The 16740-nt window shown below is 44.8% G+C and overlaps 1 protein-coding gene across 1 annotated transcript; it reads left to right on the top strand.

Annotated features, from left to right (window-relative positions):
* LOC308596094 (tyrosine 3-monooxygenase-like) lies at window positions 1-16275 on the top strand. Its single transcript, XM_081210885.1, has 12 exons — window positions 1-269; window positions 1275-1449; window positions 3737-3825; window positions 4061-4128; window positions 4508-4558; window positions 6952-7097; window positions 8918-9053; window positions 9794-9863; window positions 11240-11296; window positions 12060-12155; window positions 15213-15346; window positions 16060-16275. The coding sequence occupies exons 1-12, from the start codon at window positions 138-140 to the stop codon at window positions 16217-16219; spliced, it is 1314 nt and encodes a 437-aa protein (XP_081067011.1). The 5' UTR covers window positions 1-137; the 3' UTR covers window positions 16220-16275.
* The last annotated feature ends 465 nt before the right edge of the window (window positions 16276-16740 follow it).

Here is a 16740-nt window from a genome sequence, read left to right as displayed (position 1 = left end):
AGGCGCTGCCGCCGCCATTCCTGGAAGGCGAGGTGGGATCTCCGCCTCCTCCCAGAAAGAGCCAAGACTGCTTTGCCTCGACTGAACATCTTCCCCGGCAGACCCGCGCGAACCTAGACGAGGAGCTGCCTTCGAGGATGGAGCCGTCGACCAAGAAAGAACCTTCTGCGGGGGAAAGAGAGGCTGCGGGAAAAGCCACACTGACCCTGACCTTCGCCCTCCGCAACGGGAGAAAAGCGGGCATTTCTAGGGCGGCCAAAGTGTTCGAGGTACATCTCTTTATCACACTGATATGCCGCCTTTCCTCCAAGGAGCCTGAGAGTTTTATTCGTCCCCATTTTTAGCCTGCCCTGTTAAGCTGAGATTGGCTCAAAGTGAGGATTTGAACCCTTGCCTCTTTTAATCCCACAAGACTCTGATTTCTTTCTGTCTTTAAAAAAAGTGCTTTATATACAGGTTCGTGAGGCTTATTTTGATATTGATTTCCTTTTTTGCAATAGAAAGCAATGAAAATGTTTTTAAGATCTTAGCAGTGGAAAAATAATAAATGTCTGTAGGGGGCAGCGTATTAGTTTTCAGTGATCATCACCAACTTAATTCATTTTTTTTTAATGAGTAAACACCCAGCACGTTTGCCCAAAACTGTGCATCAAATGTTAATTTGGAGCAGGGTGATGAAGAGATGTGGAGATAATTAACAACATGCCCTACCAATGATTGTGGTAGAGGAATATTTGCATATGAGCCTCAATAAGATAAGAAGATTCCTGTTGGACCAGTCCAAGGAGGACCCCTCTTTTCCAGTACCCACACAGTGGGCAGCCAGGTACCTCTGGGAAGCCCACTAACAGGAGCCGAGAGCTACAGCCCTCGCCCTACTGGTGGTTCCCTGCAACTGGTACTCTGAGGCTTCCTGCCTCTGACAGTGGATGCGGAACATGGCCATTAGGGCTAGTGGCCACACTTTTAATGGTGCTTTTGTTAGAGCTGCAATTCCATGTGCACTTAAATGGGCACCAATCTTACTCAAATACAATGCGACTTAACTTCCCAAGCAGAGATGCATAAAATTGTGTAGCACAGTTTCCGGTTAAACAAAAGGTTCCAGATTGCTCTGGGAAGGAGGGGAAGTCAAATTGGTATTTTATTACTTTTATTTGCTTGCTACTTTTGTTGATTTGCTTGTTACTTTTGTGAACAACCCTGTGCATTGCAATTGCACACACACACACACACACACACAATACGTGCTTATGTGGGACTGCCTTCTACAGGTGTTCGATACTAAAATCTATCACCTTGAAAGCAGACCAGCTAAAGTATCTAGAAACACTGCAGATGACCTTGAATTTTTCGTGAGATGTGAAGTTCCTAACTGCGAGGTCAGCAGCCTCACTAATTCCTTAAAGAGGGTGGCGGAGGATGTGAAAGCCAACCAAGAAGAAAGAGGTAAGCAATCTCTTGGGCTTCTGCCTCACTTTTCCATATAGACACATAAGCATTTTTTTTTAATCAGTAGTGCAACATTCATAAGGGTTTATTAAGCGGTAATACCAAAAATAACTAAGCCTGTTTTATGATTGCTGAAGACTTGGGTATGGGAATCCGTCACCCCTCCAGGAGTGATCATCCCTGGCCAGCATATCTGGGGTGTTCCATCTAAATTATATGAGCTGCAGCGACTCCAGCTCTTGTTCAACCCCCACATGATGTAGGTATCATGTACTCAGAGGTGTCTTTCCTATTGGGCTTACTGGCGCCTTGCGCCAGGGCGCTGGCCTCTCAGGGGCGCCCCAGCGAGTGGGGGAGCTGTGCAGCTTTGCCGGCGGCCTCCCCTTTCCCTGCACCTGCCAGCTGCAACTCCCAACACTGGCGGGCATGCAGCTTGCTTCCCAAGCCTCCACAGGAGGAGAGTGATCCCTGCAGAGGCTTAGGATGGAAGCTGCGCCCCGCCAACTATATGGCTGGCTGGTGTGCAGTGCTCTCTCTCTCTCTTTCACCTGCCCACTCTGTGGAAAGAGGGAGGTGGGCGATGGTGAGGGGGAAGTGGAGAGCGAGGAGGAGGAAGGAAGAAGAAGAATAGAGGTGCCCCCACGACTTGCCCCCTTTCTTCCTCGGAGCCTCCATGCTGGGTTTGCAGCCCTACTTGCAGGGTGCCCTTGCCCGTCCTGTTCAGATACATGTAGCCCAAGCCTTGAGTAGCAGCAGCTGCTGCCCTGGTTTCTCTCTCTCCCTGGAATCGTGCCCTGTGTTTAATGTTATGGGCAACTCTATCCTGGGGAAGGGAAGCCTCCTCCCTTCGCTTTTCTTCTTCTTCTTCTTCTTCTTCTTCTTCTTCTTCTTCTTCTTCTTCTTCTTCTTCTTCTTCTTCTTCTTCTTCCTCCTCCTCTTTGGGGGTGGGCTCCTTCTTCACCCCCCTACCAACAAGGTCCCTAGGGGTTTTAAAGCAACCCAGACCATTTAGCACCAACCTCATTCATTCCAGCAGCTGGCCATTACCCACTCCAAGCCCTGCAAAAAATATCATCACCATTACTACTGCTGCTACTACTACTACTACTATTACTACTACTACTGACCTCCACCTATAGATATCAGGACGGCTCACAGCCTGAAAACTATGGCACTAAGCACGTGCTAAAAACTAGAACAAAGGCAAACCAAGCCAGAAACCCTCCTTCTCCCTTATTTGTAAAATAAGCCTGTTAATTGCCTATCCAACTAAAAAAAAAGGCACTGAAGGTTTTTTAGATCAATGCAAGCTAAAAAGCATTGCAGGGGGTTGGGCTAGATGACCCTTCCAATTCTACGTTTTTCTGAAAAGCACACACGCACAACTCAACTATGGTCCCTCTGCAGTCCTCGCCCTGAGCAACTGTGTGTGAAACTTGCCCCCCAGAAAATGTGCCTTGTCTTGTGACCTGTGGTTTTTGGTCTCTCGTCAGCCCCCTCTTCCCAATCTATTCATATTCCTTTCTCCCTAATTTCCAATATTACATTTTCCTCTGGCTGAGACTTAAAACAGAAAGCCCTAATTCCCAACTGTGTTTCTTGCTCCAGTCCTACTGTCTACTCAGAAGTAAGGTCCTATTAGATTCAGCAGGGCTTACTCTCAGGTAAGTGCAGTTAGGGCTGCAGCCTTTGTGACCCAAGTTTTGGGTCCTTTTTTAGGTTCAGGATGTCACTGCTTTACACACCCCCAACCCACCCCCCCCCAAATATTTGAAAACGTCAGCTTTGTACTTAAACACAAATTGGCCGGGGACTTCATTGTCTGTGTCTATATTAATTTATTTAAAGAACAACAAACTGGTGATTGTTTTAACTTTTTCATATGTGGTGATTTGAATCATGAGGATGAATTAGAAGAACTGCTGAGTCTTGAATGAGTCTTGCTTTCGAATTGAGGACCATTAGATTTTATAATAATTATAATAATTATTTATTATTTATACCCTGCCCATCTGGTCGGGCTTCTGCCTTTTTATTTTATTTTGCTCTAAGGGCTTGTTGTTAGAGATAATGTGTAAGTGTGGTGTCAGCTCCAAAAAAAGGTCAATAACTCTGGGGAACCTTTCCTAAAAAAGGTCAACAACTTTGGGGTCCACCCCCTTAAAAAGGGTCAACAACTCTGGGAAAGGGGGGGTGCCAGAGGGATCTTTGCACTACAGTGCCGGATATGCTTAAGACGGCCCTACATGCACTCACAATCTGTGGTTTACTCCCTCGGCTGCAGCACCGTGGTTCCCAAAGAAAATACGAGACCTTGACAACTGCCATCATCTGATCACCAAATTCGACCCTGATCTGGATCATGACCATCCGGTGAGTTATTTAGACCTGGTGGTAACTGAGTGCTGCCCAGTTCATAAACTCTATGATTTGCAGATCTAACTGGACAGTTGCTAGCTTCATTTGCCCTCTTCCATGAAGCCTTTCTTTATTATCTCAACCATTATTAGAACTACATTCATACGCTAAGAATTTGGATCTTGTTATATTATATTTTTTGGCTATTCTACTTACTGCAGTGAAGTGTTGTCTCTCAATCCAATTTTAGGGATACACCGATGCTGAATACAGGAAGCGAAGGGCTTTTATTGCAGACCTGGCCTTCAATTTCAGACAGTAAGTGCACAATAAAACAAAACAAAAGCAATAACCATTTTCCCATTTTTCTTCACCGCTCACACATTGTAGTTGTAGTATAGTTTTCTGCAGACTTCTATAGCCTCCTCTGTTGGAAAACAGGAAGAAAAGGGAGAACTTCTAAAAGATAGTGAACGTCTGTAGTTATTTTTAAGAATATTTTGGCTTGTATTAATAATAATAATAACATATTAAAATTATGTGGGGCGTGGCTTACCTAGGCCCACCAATATTTTATTCAAGTTGGTAGCTCTGTCCCTGATCAACAAACAATAGGCTTCAGGGACACTTTCTAGAAGATCCTTGGTATCTCATATCGGTATGTAAGGGACTTCTAATCACATGTGCTCTTTTACAGGGGTGACCCATTGCCAAGAGTTGAGTACACAGCCCAGGAAACGGCTACATGGTAAGTGCCTGGTGTCACAATGGCCCACAAAAACCGTAGAACATGTGGGGGAAGGTGAGAATGTAAAATGGCTCCTTCCCACCTTTCCATTCTCTGGCATGGAAAATAATAGTGGTACCTCGAACCATATGCAACACGGCACATCTGATTCCAACATATGAAGCAGAGGCCCCTCTCCAGGCACCCCATCAAAGTGAGATTCATACAAGGGAGAGGGCCTTTTGAGTGGTGGCCCCTTTTTATAGAATTCCTATCCCAGTGAGGCTGCCTGCTTGATACTGACAGGAACAGCCTTTCGGTCCCAGGTTAGGACATGCTTCTTAATCCAAGGTTTTGAGGGAATACAGTAGTACCTCGGGTTAAGAACTCAATTCATTCTGGAGGTCCATTCTTAAGCTGAAACTGTTCTTAACCTGAGGTACCACTTCAGCTAATGGGGGCCTCCCGCTGCTGCCATGCCGGCGCCGTGCGATTTCTGTTCTCATCCTGAAGCAAAGTTCTTAACCCGAGGTACTATTTCTGGGTTAGCAAAGTCTGTAACCTGAAGTGTCTGCAACCCAAGGTACTACTGCATGATGATCCTGCTTATTGCCATTTCTTGGTGGAGGGTGGTATCGTAGTAAGTCACCAAAGGAGCCAACTCCTAGGGGCTTCAGCCCCCACAATAAAATATTAGAGGGGGCCAGGCCTCTGCAAAGTTGATGGGCATTCCCATTTAAATGGTGTGTGTGCAATGCATCATCTGATTGACTATGTGGGGCGGAGCTTACCTGCCCCCCCCCAAATATTTTATTCAAATTGGCACCCCTGTAAGTCATCTAGAGACATTTTGTATTATTAGGTGACAAATAAATAAGACGTTGGTTGTGCAATGTTCACATCTAGCGTAATAACAAACCAGTGGGATTTACAGAGTGCATTAAGCAGCTGTAGACTGTTGAGGCAGTTAGGTGGCTGGTGGCCAAAATGCAAACCAAGTTTACAGTCTGTGCCTGGGTCCAGTTTGGAGAAGAGATGGGTATACTGACCCTCACCCCATATTCCAACTCAAACCACAAATTATTCTTCCGGATTCCGGGACATCACACTCTTTGGCCAGCTCAGTAGCTCAGCAAAGTGGCTGATATTTTTCCCCTAAACAATTCAATAGGTCTCTGTTCTAGCTACGCACTTCAAAGGGACCACTTTCATACGGTGGAGCCTTTTTTGGGGTTTTTAAAAACAGTACTAACAGTAGCCACCACTGGAAGCTGATATCTTTTGTTTCTCATTCTTTAACGTAAACTGCACCCTAGTCTTGATATGTATTGAAAATAGAGACAACCATTATGTGATGCTGAATTTCACCCTTCATAGCAACACTTGAGCAGAGAGAGAGAGAGAGAGAGAGAGAGAAATACAATACAAACAGGAAAAGGTTATTGGCTTAGTCAGCATTTCCAAGAATGACCTCAATTTTCACAAAACAATGTTTACAAATGTGTGAGAGCCCCAGAGCTGAATAAAAACCTACTTCCACAAGGCTCCATGCCATTGCATGATTATTACATGCTCTCTTTCCAACAACTAAACATGTTTCTTCCCTTTAAGGACAGTTACTTTAATCATCCCTGACTGCTGGCCCTGCTCACTGGGGCTGATAGAGTTGGAGTCCAGCAATATCTGGAGTGCAACAGGTTCCTCATATCTGCTTTACATGGCAAATCATTTTCCATGTACATATTGGTGTTCTCTGTGGTGAACACCATGAAATACCAGTAGCAGGTGTCCATGTGGTGCCCCCATCAATCCAGGAGGGCAAACAAGTTGATCAAGGGTCTGGAAACCAAGCCTTATGAGGAATGGTTGAGGGAGCTGGGTATGTTTAGCCTGGAAAAGAGGAGCCTGAGAGGAGATATGATAGGCATCTTCAAATATCTTAAGGGCTGTCACATGGAAGATGGAGTAATCTTGTTTTCTCCTGCTCAGGAGGGTAAGATCCAAACCAATGGCTTCAAATTACAAGAAAGGAGATTCCAACTAAACATCAGTAAGAACTTTTTGACAGTAAGAGCTGTTCAACAGTAGAATGGACTCCCTCAGGAGGTGGTGGCCTCTCCTTCCTTGGAGGTTTTTAAGCAGAGGTTGGGTGGCCATCTGTCATGGATGCTTTAGTTGAGACTCCTGCATTCAAGGGGCAGGCACATTGCCTTGCCTCCGGAGCTGAGGGGGGCCAGGGCCAGACAATGTCACCACACTGTGTGTATGCCCTGCAATATGTGCACATGATGTCAACATGCCCCGCAGCCCTGTCACTGTTATGAGAAAAGTGTGTCTTATGTGTGTGGTGTATCATTTAAAATATGCTCTTTGCAAAGAGGTCCTTTGTAAGCTAACACCCCTATTGTTTTCAGGAGAGAAGTCTACCAGAAGCTAAGCAGCCTTTATCCCACTCATGCCTGCCACCAATATCTGGAGGCCTTTCATCAGCTGGAAAAATACTGTGGGTATCAAGCAGACCATATCCCTCAGCTGCAGGATGTCTCTGCATTTCTAACAGGTAAGGAGGTATGGCTGCCAAGTAAGGGTGTTCTTATGAGTGGCAGAAGTGAAGTCTGGAAATGGGGGGTTTGTAATGGGGCACACCCAACAGTAGTTCGGAATTAGCTCAAGACCATTTCAGAGCCAAATCCAAAATTGAGGTGGGATGAGTTCACCTATCACATCCTCCACCTCCTAAAATATGGCAACTGGCTTCCATTCATCACCCTAAAAGTCCATTCGCCCCCTTTTTGGGCTGGTGGCTTTGTGGGTGGGCCCCAGGCCTTCCTGGCAAACTGACCTATCACAGGCCAGATAGTATTCCTGCTGCCAAATGGGCCAATGGCGGCAGGAGTTAGTGGGTATTCCCTTGGGCACAGGACCAACCGACCAATTGCAGCCCTTGGTGTTGCGCCCAGGTGAAGTTTAAATGCCCAGCCAGCATGGCCTTTTGGTCTTTCTCTTGCTGTGCCAGCTCTCCCAGCCTCCATCCCTTAGATTAGTGCTTTTCATGGGTGGTTCGACCTTGCTATGGACAATATCGGTCACCTAATTTTTCAGGGGCCGGGCAGGAATTTCATCCACTTGGCTAATTGGCACCACCATTTGGGTTTTCTCCTACCTCATAGCAATCGTCGCAACTTTGTATGGAGGATAGGCATTGGGTAAGCATAGTCTTGGCTGGAGGAGAGGTTGTAGCCTCCGTTTGCCCCTCCACAGGTAAGGGTATCCTGTTAAAGGGATCCAGAAGGAGTGGCTCCTGCCCAGTTCCCAGATGGAGGCTAGGGCCATACTACTCCTCCAACAGGGACCGCTTGGGGGATGTCCCAATTTGACGTAGGTCACAGAGCATCCCTCCCCCCCCCCAACTTCACCCTTAGAAACACTCCCAGCAGATGAGTGGGAGTGACATGTGCAGTTGCTTACCACAGTGCCTATGGCCAAACCTCACATGTGTAACCAATAAAGTTGTGGCCTTATTTGATCCCAAACCAATATGCTGTGTGGTGTCTAGTTATTTATCCCTTAGGGAACAGGGTGGTCACGGGGCCTCGATACACAATATGGCAACTGGTTTTGTACTACCTTGGTACAAAACTGAAGGATGGCTTTCCAAGTCATTAAAGAGAGAGAGAGAATATTGCGTTTCTGGAATGCATCTATCCAGATACTAGACATGATTTTATTCCAAGGAACGAAGACCTATAGCCAAAAAGGGAAAACAATTTTATGTAGCTGTATTTGGAGGCTAAGAGTAGAAATTTGTTCCTGTAAGTTCCTTTAGGGCAACTGGTCATGAATTTCCTTTCAACTCTCTTTGGGTCTCCAGGAGATGTTAAGCATTCAATCCAAGTGAGCCCCCTGCCCACCTCCCCTATTCTTTATTGCAGCCCAACTTTTATTGGAGAGCCATAAATCACAAGTAAAAGTTTTTACAAGTTACTCTTCTTACTAAATACTTCTCCCTTCCTCTACCCCAGCTTATCAACTCTTGAGATATCCATGTTTAAGAACGTGACTGTGTGTTGTGTGTGTGTGTTATTGTAGTTACAATTTTATATTACACAATTTTGCAAGTTGCTTGCGAAGAATTATTAACCTAAGAGGGTTACAGAATCATTTAGTGAGAAGAACACATGAGCTAAGTATTCCACAGCTAGAGTGGAGAGCCCTGTCAGAGGAAGGTGAAGACATGTTTCCATGGCATGACGGCATTCATGAAAACTGAGCAGTGCATGGCAGGTTGCATTAAGTGATTTGGATGCAATAAATAAACAAATGCCTATTTCCACCACAACCCTATTCCGAATTTTATTCCTCCTTTAATTTTCCTTGCAGAAAGAACTGGCTTCAAGCTGAGGCCAGCTGCAGGGCTTCTGTCGGCTCGGGATTTCCTTGCTAGCCTGGCATTCCGTGTCTTTCAGACAACCCAATACATCAGGCACTCGTCTTCCCCAATGCATTCCCCAGAACCGTGAGTAGGAGTCGGGTGATCATGTAGTCATTCTCAGGGAGTGGCCAGGGAGGCCGGCAGTGGCTCTGTAGAAGCTGGTTGAGTGCTTCCATATAGCACAATATTTCTCTTCCTCTAGGATTGGGGGTTGTGAGGACTCTATTTCTCAGAGAGCCGCTGGGAGCAGGAAAAGGTTATAGGAAGTCTTCGAGATTCTCACTCCGTTTGGCATGAGAATAGTTTTGACTGTCAGCATCAATCTGTTATGATCTGTTCACACGCAACACCCTTCTCTGGCCACACAGTAACTTCTATTATCCATGTCTCCCCACCTCCCACCCCGCCCACCATCCGTATTTTATTACGTTCCACTGGCTTTCAGATCTTGAGATCAGGATCCAACATCAGCATTTGAGATGCCAAATTCCTGTTTCGTTAGAAATTGCATAAATGTGTCTGAGGTTCAAACTTCACTTGGCATTGATCACATGCAGTCCCCTCCCCCAATTTCTTTCTTTCTTTCTTTCTTTCTTTCTTTCTTTCTTTCTTTCTTTCTTTCTTTCTTTCTTTCTTTCTTTCTTCAAGAGGACTAAGAAAGGAACAGTCCACTAAAGCCACTGTCACTATCGCCTGCTGTGTTGTGGAGTTTAAAGAGGCATCTTAGGTACATTCTCTGGATTGAGATGTGGATTGTCAGGTAGACGCAAAGGACACATCTTATGACTCTTAAAAAACAACAGCACTTGTTTTCGTTTTCACAGCGATTGCTGTCACGAACTGCTGGGCCACGTTCCCATGTTAGCTGACAAAGAATTTGCCCAGTTCTCTCAGGTAACATTTCTGTTGTTCCGACAGGGAAAGGTGCTGTGGCTTGGTGGAAGGGCACATGTTTTATATGCAGGAAGTCACCTGTCGCAGGTATCTCCAGTCAAAAGGAACAGGAAGCTAACAACAAGGAAAGTCTGAGACCTTGTAGAGCCTCAGCAAGTCAGAGTAGATAACACTGGGCCAGGTGGACAAATAGTCTGATATACAGAAGTCTCCTACATAAGATTATCCTCAATCTAGAGGGCGGGGAACTTGTGGTCCTCCAAATGTAGGTGCACCCCAGATCCTTTCAGTGCTTGCCAACATGGCCAATGATCAGGAACGACCCCTGTTCTGTAGAATCATTTATGCCAGATAGAAAACCACTGGACTTGCTACCTAATTCCACCCACCCAAAGCAGAATGAGTTGCAGGCTTCACTCAGGTGGGATGTATTATATAGGAGGGATGGCATGCAGTAGCCTCCAAGACTCGAAAAGAAGGGAACGATGTAGATATTAGACCTATTTTTATGGGACCAGGGTCTGGAGAGCTCCAAACCTCAAGTGTGAGGAGGTTGCACAATTCCTTGGTCTGGCCAAAAAGCTCAGTTCAACCCTGAGTGTTCAGTTCAACTCCCGATTATTTATGCCAGATAGTAGGGGGCTAAATTATTTGATCCAGCCATTTTCAAAGGTTTCAGGGGTTGGATGAGCCAGAAAAGGCATCCTGGAATTGTCTGTGCTCTTCAGGGGCATGGGAATTTAAAGGGGGAAAAATAGGTTGGGGATTCATCTGATAGATATGTGGCAGATGGTTATAGATGGCCTTTATTTTACCTAAAAAACCTCCAAAAACCTTTGCTTCAAGTAGTGTCAGAGTTGCACTAACAAGAGCATTACTTCCTCCTTGAGAATGGACAAATGGTAATGACGCTACTCAACATGACATAGTTTTGCTAGGTTTCATTAAGGTGGAAATGGGTCAAGTTTTTTCTATTCTGTGTTCAGCTGAGCATGGTTGGATTACATCACTTTTTAAGTGCAAGCGATTTGGTTCCTAGTTCTGCACTGATGTTGCCAGATGTGTCTCAAATCACATGGGTGTGGACCAGGAAAGACTATTTCATACTAGAAATTTATGTGTTATGCTTCCCTGTATCGTGCACACTTGGCTAAACTATAATCCAAATATGCAGCATTAGCTCTGAATTTATTGTTATTATTGTTAACCTACATGATATACTAGATTAAACTGGGAGAAATTACAGGCATACAAAACTACACAGATGTTTGCCCTTAAGCTAAGGATCATACCTTCAGTGTAATAATAATTCACAGAAAAGGACTGTATGTTTTCATAAACCAGCCTTTCAATAAATATATTGATCTTTGATCTAGGATATTGGGTTAGCTTCTCTTGGAGCATCTGATGCTGATATAGAAAAACTGTCAACAGTGAGTATATATTTATGTATTTTCATACTGCAAGTATAATACCAAAGGCTCAAAATATAAGCTATTTCAAGCTCCCCTAGAAAATGCTCAGTGGTTGGTTTTTATTTTAATTTTGTTTTTTAATGCCAGGACATTTGGGTGTCTTGAGGTAGAAAATGCAAATTGTATCCTCCTCGTGGACACACACACACACACACACACACACAATTATTCCCAAACAAACCCAGATGGCATCCCAATGTATGGAGCATTCATCCTGATCTATGTACGCAACATGATTCTTGCAATGTGATATAGTCACATTCCAGCACAGGGGTAGCCAATGTGTTGCCCTCTGAGTATTCTTGGATTCCAACTCCCATCAGCCCCAGCCAGCACGGCCAATGGTCAGGGATGATGGGAATTGTAGTCCAACAAGATATGAAGGGCACAGCATTGGCTATCTGTCTTCTAGCATGAGAAACAGAACCCAAGGTGGGTCTAGCAGATGCTTCCCCTCAATTTCCCCACCCCAAAGGACTCAGTTTTGTTGGCCTCAACAGCCACCATTTTGTTTGACATTTGTTTGACTTTGTGGGGAAATCAAAACGGTCACCAGCAGACAGCTGCCTTTGAGGAGCAACGTTAACGCAGATAAATAAATTTGCAACGTAATGCAGTGTATTTCCATGGACATAGTGACTACATGCAATCACAGGATAACCTGGTGGGGCTGGGACTTCTCAGAGGAGTTTTCCACCCCATTACTCTTTGTATTTACCAGCTCTATTGGTTTACTGTTGAGTTTGGACTCTGCAAACAAAATGGAACTATTAAAGCCTATGGAGCAGGTCTCCTGTCCTCCTACGGGGAGCTGATGGTAAGTTTGTTTCCCCCTCTCTCCAAGTATTATTTTAACATTAGATAAACTTACAAGCTGAGATCACTAGAGGTCAGCATTACGCCTAATGTTCATGTGCTTCATTTTAAAATGAATCTGTCCTTCATGTTTCTAATTAATGGTGAAGCTACCAAGTCACCAGCAGAGTGTAATAAAATGATGAGGTCAGGATATTGAAAACATTGCTGTGGTGTGTGTGTTCCCCCCATCTCAACTGTTGTTGTTTCTATTAAATTTATATGCTGCTTACAAGCCAAAATGGCTTCTAAACACTTTGCAACTATAAAATCAATTATAAAACCTATACATTCTTTAAAAAGCACAATAAAACAGTTCCACCACTGCATCAAAACATCCCTAATTCTAAAAACTACAACCCTAAAATAGTTAAAAACAATTAAAACAATAAGATCAGAAGGTGATGTTCCAGGGAATGCTGATCCCAGCAGGTGTGTCTGCACCAGGGCCCACCACTGTAGACAGAAACGCACAGTGGTGACCGGTGATCATTGGAACTGATAGAGCAGAAAGGCAAACCAACAGGAGGTGGAGTCAGAGTCCATGATAAGCAGAGTCAGAACCAATGGAAGGCAGAGCCAACTGATTCTAGTTTTGTCTCCATCCTCCTGCTGAGTACTGCAAGGACAACACTGGGGCATTTGGGGATTCAGTGGAAAGGCACATTTTAAAGGCTTTACAACCTCTATTTCCACACTTTCCTTTGCTGCTTGTTTTGCTTGCCCTGAACCTGGACCGTGGCTTCCAGGGTCCAACATCATCTCATACAAATGCCAGGCAGCTGCCACTGCAATTACCCAAAATGCCCCAGAATGATGTTATGTTGCTCTGGGGCATTGTGGGCAATTATAATGTCAGAGTCTGGCACTCACCTGGTAAGCCAACCCACCCAACTCCCTGTGCAGTGTAAAGAACAACCACCTGCTGAAATATGAGGAGGGGGGCAGTAACTGTTAGAATTCCTGCTCCATGACTGCAGTCATGGGATTTTTGTCTATCACATGATGGTATATGTGTGCCCTGCTAATACCCTCTTCAAATTTGGACTCACCCTGTGGAAGTCAGAGTACCTTTCTGGTCCAGCAATCTACCCACTATGTAATTATCTCTCTCTGCAAAGCTATCAAAAGATGGCTTTCAAAATATGTATTTGTTTTAAGCAGTGGGTACCATGTGCTTTTAATTGACAGCTCTTGTTTTGGTTTTGTAGCCGAATCCTTAAGGCAAGCTTCAACCCTATTTTTCAACCATCACTTGGCCTAGAAACCTAGCTTTGCCTTTCAAAATAGGAGGTGAGATCTATACGACGATATTCAAATCCCCAACTAGCATGAAAGAGTTTGCCTGCTGGCCAACCTTACGTTTCCTGAGCTATAGAATGCACCCGAGACACTGAGTTTTGCACTGTAATTTTACTGTATTGTCAGCTGTTCTGCATTAAATCAAATGAATTTCATGTTAACACCCCGGCTGGAGTCTAGCCTACGTACAGTAAAATGTAATGGCCCATACTTCACAATTGGCAGAGCTCACCCCTTGGCATGCTTCGTTTGCAGAAAAACAGGGCTCCCTTAGCTCCCTTCAGGTCACCTCGGGTCATCTGATCATTTTAAAGCAGAACTTCCCACAGCAAAGAATGAAGGGCTCTGCTTGAAAACTCACGCCTGAGGTTCTGAAACCTTTCAGCTGGCTTTCCCAAGCCCTGAAACACAATATATCTGCATGTTTTTACTGATGCATCTGGTTTAGATTGAACGAGGACTCTCACAGGAATCTCCCACATACAGTGCACTGCTAATCAAGAAACTAGAGTCTTGGGTCCCCTTAAAAAAAAAAATTGTGTCCTTTGGGTCAAAGCAGTTTTTTCTCCTCTAGTTCTTACACCATCTTTGGAAGAAATGGCAAGTAAAGAGCTTGGGTGATTTAGAATACAAAGAGCAGAGTTTTACCCAAATGCAAGATCATGTTGGGATTTGTCCTTATCACTACAGTGGTACCTCAGGTTAAGAACTTAATTCGTTCCGGAGGTCTGTTCTTAACATGAAACTGTTCTTAACCTGAGGTACCACTTTAGCTGATGGGGCCTTCTGCTGCCACACGATTTCTGTTCTCATCCTGAAGCAAAGTTCTTAACCCGAGGTACTATTTCTGGGTTAGCGGAGTCTGTAACCTGAAGTGTCTGTAACCTGAAGTGTCTGTAACCTGAGGTACCACTGTACTGCCAGGCAGCCCTTCTCTTACCTATCACTAACCCCATTTCCTTTCTTTCCTCCAAACCCACAGGGTAGTGGCAGGGCAGTAGCAATGGAAGGGCTCTCTGGAGGATCCTGCGTGAAGCTTCCCTGGCTTCTAAGGACATGGCAGCCACAGTATCCCAGGCACCAGGGACCCTGGGAAATGTAGTTCCCCAGAGCTCCTGAGACCTGCTGTTAGTGTCCTACTGCCATCGGCTTAGTAAAGAGGAAGGGAGCGAGAAGCAGAGTTAAGCTGTTCTTGACAGGAATAGGGGGGCTCGGGGAAGGGAGTTGGTCAGATCCCTTTGCACCCATGATGACAACATTGGTAGCACATCTAATTCAGTCACAGCACGACTAATCCAATTTCAGAACTGAGCTTTTTTTGTAAAGAAAAGGAAAAGCAGCAATTATTTCCACTTTAGGGAGAAAACATTTTGCTCACCCCAGTCCCAAGCCACACAATGAGGAGTTCATTCATCATTAGAAATATACAAACTTGAAGTGTAGATATGAAATTGTCTCCAAAGGTTAAATAATCCAGGTGAACAGGTCATGTGATTGAAGGTGAGGGAAACACTGATATTTGATGGGAAGGGACAGCTCTCCCCTCTTTAGTAAAGTTAAACATTGTCACACACACTCCTTTGAAGCCCCATAGATTCCTTTCTTCCTTCCCACACCCATTTAATTTTTCGCTTTGGTTGCTACCCCCTCCTTGCATTCTAAGCCTACATCTTTGACATTTCTGAACATGAGCACTGTCGCTTTCCTTTACTAATAGTATGCTTTGTCAAAGAAGCCACAGTACAAACCCTTTGACACAGATGCGATGGCCATCCAGCCTTACCAGGACCAGTCCTTCCAGCCCGTCTACTTTGTAGCAGAACACTTTGAAGACATGAAGTCTCAGCTCCAGTAAGTATGGCAATGGCACTCATTCAAAGCAGATATTGCCCATCACCAAGTGAGGATGATTTGGCCTTCAGAACACCTTTGATGGGAACATGGAGTCATGCACAGACCTCAGAAGGTGTTGTTGTCCTTTTGGAGTTCTTAACTTGGCATGTGTGTGTTGTGGAGTGGGGGCACACTGGGACAAAGCATCACCCCTTATTTCACAGCACTGACAACTATGCCATCTCTTAGGGGGTCTTATTTCCTAGTTTTCTGCATGCCAAAGAAGTCAATTCTTTTTCCTCTGGGAGGAACCCACTAAATAAACCAGGCGAGCTTCTCTGGGGAGAGAATTCCACAAATGAGAAGCCACCACAGAAAGGGCTCATTCTCGTGTTGCCACCCTTCAGACTTCTTGTGGAGGGGGGGCATAGAAAAGGGGCTCAGATGAGAAGAGGCGGTCCTTAAGATCTTGAGGTCTTGAGCTGTGTTATATGGGGATCTCTCCAGGCACAGGAGATGCACCAACAGTTGGACAGATCATCTCCATACAAAACTTTTACTTGGTAAACATTAAGGCCACAGTTTATTTATGGGACCCTGCTCTATTTAATTTTCCGGTGGTGCCAATCATAAAACTGGAAAAGAACACACTTTTCTCCAGACCCTATAAAATGCATGCACTTGTAAAAATGTAAAAACTCATCTTTTGATCAATTTTTCTCCCTCTACAGAAAATACACCGTTAAGATCAAGAAACCTTTTACTCTTCATTATAATCCCTTTAGCTGCAATGTCGAGGTTCTTGACTCACCGCAGAAAGTGAAGGAAATTGTTACCCACTTGAAAGAAGAACTGAAAACTCTCTGCCATGCCTTTGAAAAGCTTTCGTAAAACAGTTGGCCTAAGCTATCACAGTTATAAGATACTATTTAGAGAAATGTGATTTACAGTGCATTTGTAGTCGTTGATGGTTCCTCGGTCAAAGAGAAAATGTATTAGTTAGTATTCTTAGTAAGGCAAAGGTAAAGGGACCCCTGACCATTAGGTCCAGTCGTGGCCGACTCTGGGGTTGCGGCGCTTATCTTGCTTTATTGGCCGAGGGAGCCGGCGTACAGCTTCCAGGTCATGTGGCCAGCAGGACTAAACCGCTTCTGGCGAACCAGAGCAGCGCACGGAAATGCCGTTTACCTTCCCGCCAGATCAATACGTATTTATCTACTTGCACTTTGACGTGCTTTCGAACTGCTAGGTTGGCAGGAGCAGGGACCAAGCAACGGGAGCTCACCCCGTTGTGGGTATTCAAACCGCTGACCTTCTGATCGGCAAGCCCTGGGCTCTGTGGTGTAACCCACAGCGCCACCAGCGTATTCTTAGTCAATCTGTAATAAAACATGGCTTGTGAAAGTGATAAT

This window comes from Podarcis bocagei (assembly GCF_964188305.1).
Source record: "Podarcis bocagei genome assembly, chromosome: 10".
Classification (NCBI taxonomy): Eukaryota; Metazoa; Chordata; class Lepidosauria; order Squamata; family Lacertidae; genus Podarcis; species Podarcis bocagei.
Note: the sequence above shows the minus strand (reverse complement) of the source record. Positions and strands in the feature narration are given on the sequence as shown.

Excerpts from the sequence above, each read along its gene's own strand:
- LOC308596094 (XM_081210885.1), top strand. The coding sequence starts at position 138 with ATGGAGCCGTCGACCAAGAAAGAACCTTCTGCGGGGGAAAGAGAGGCT. Across the intron at positions 12,156-15,212 it reads CCTCCTACGGGGAGCTGATG|TATGCTTTGTCAAAGAAGCC; the intron begins GTAAGTTTGTTT and ends CTTTACTAATAG. Across the intron at positions 15,347-16,059 it reads GACATGAAGTCTCAGCTCCA|AAAATACACCGTTAAGATCA; the intron begins GTAAGTATGGCA and ends CTCCCTCTACAG.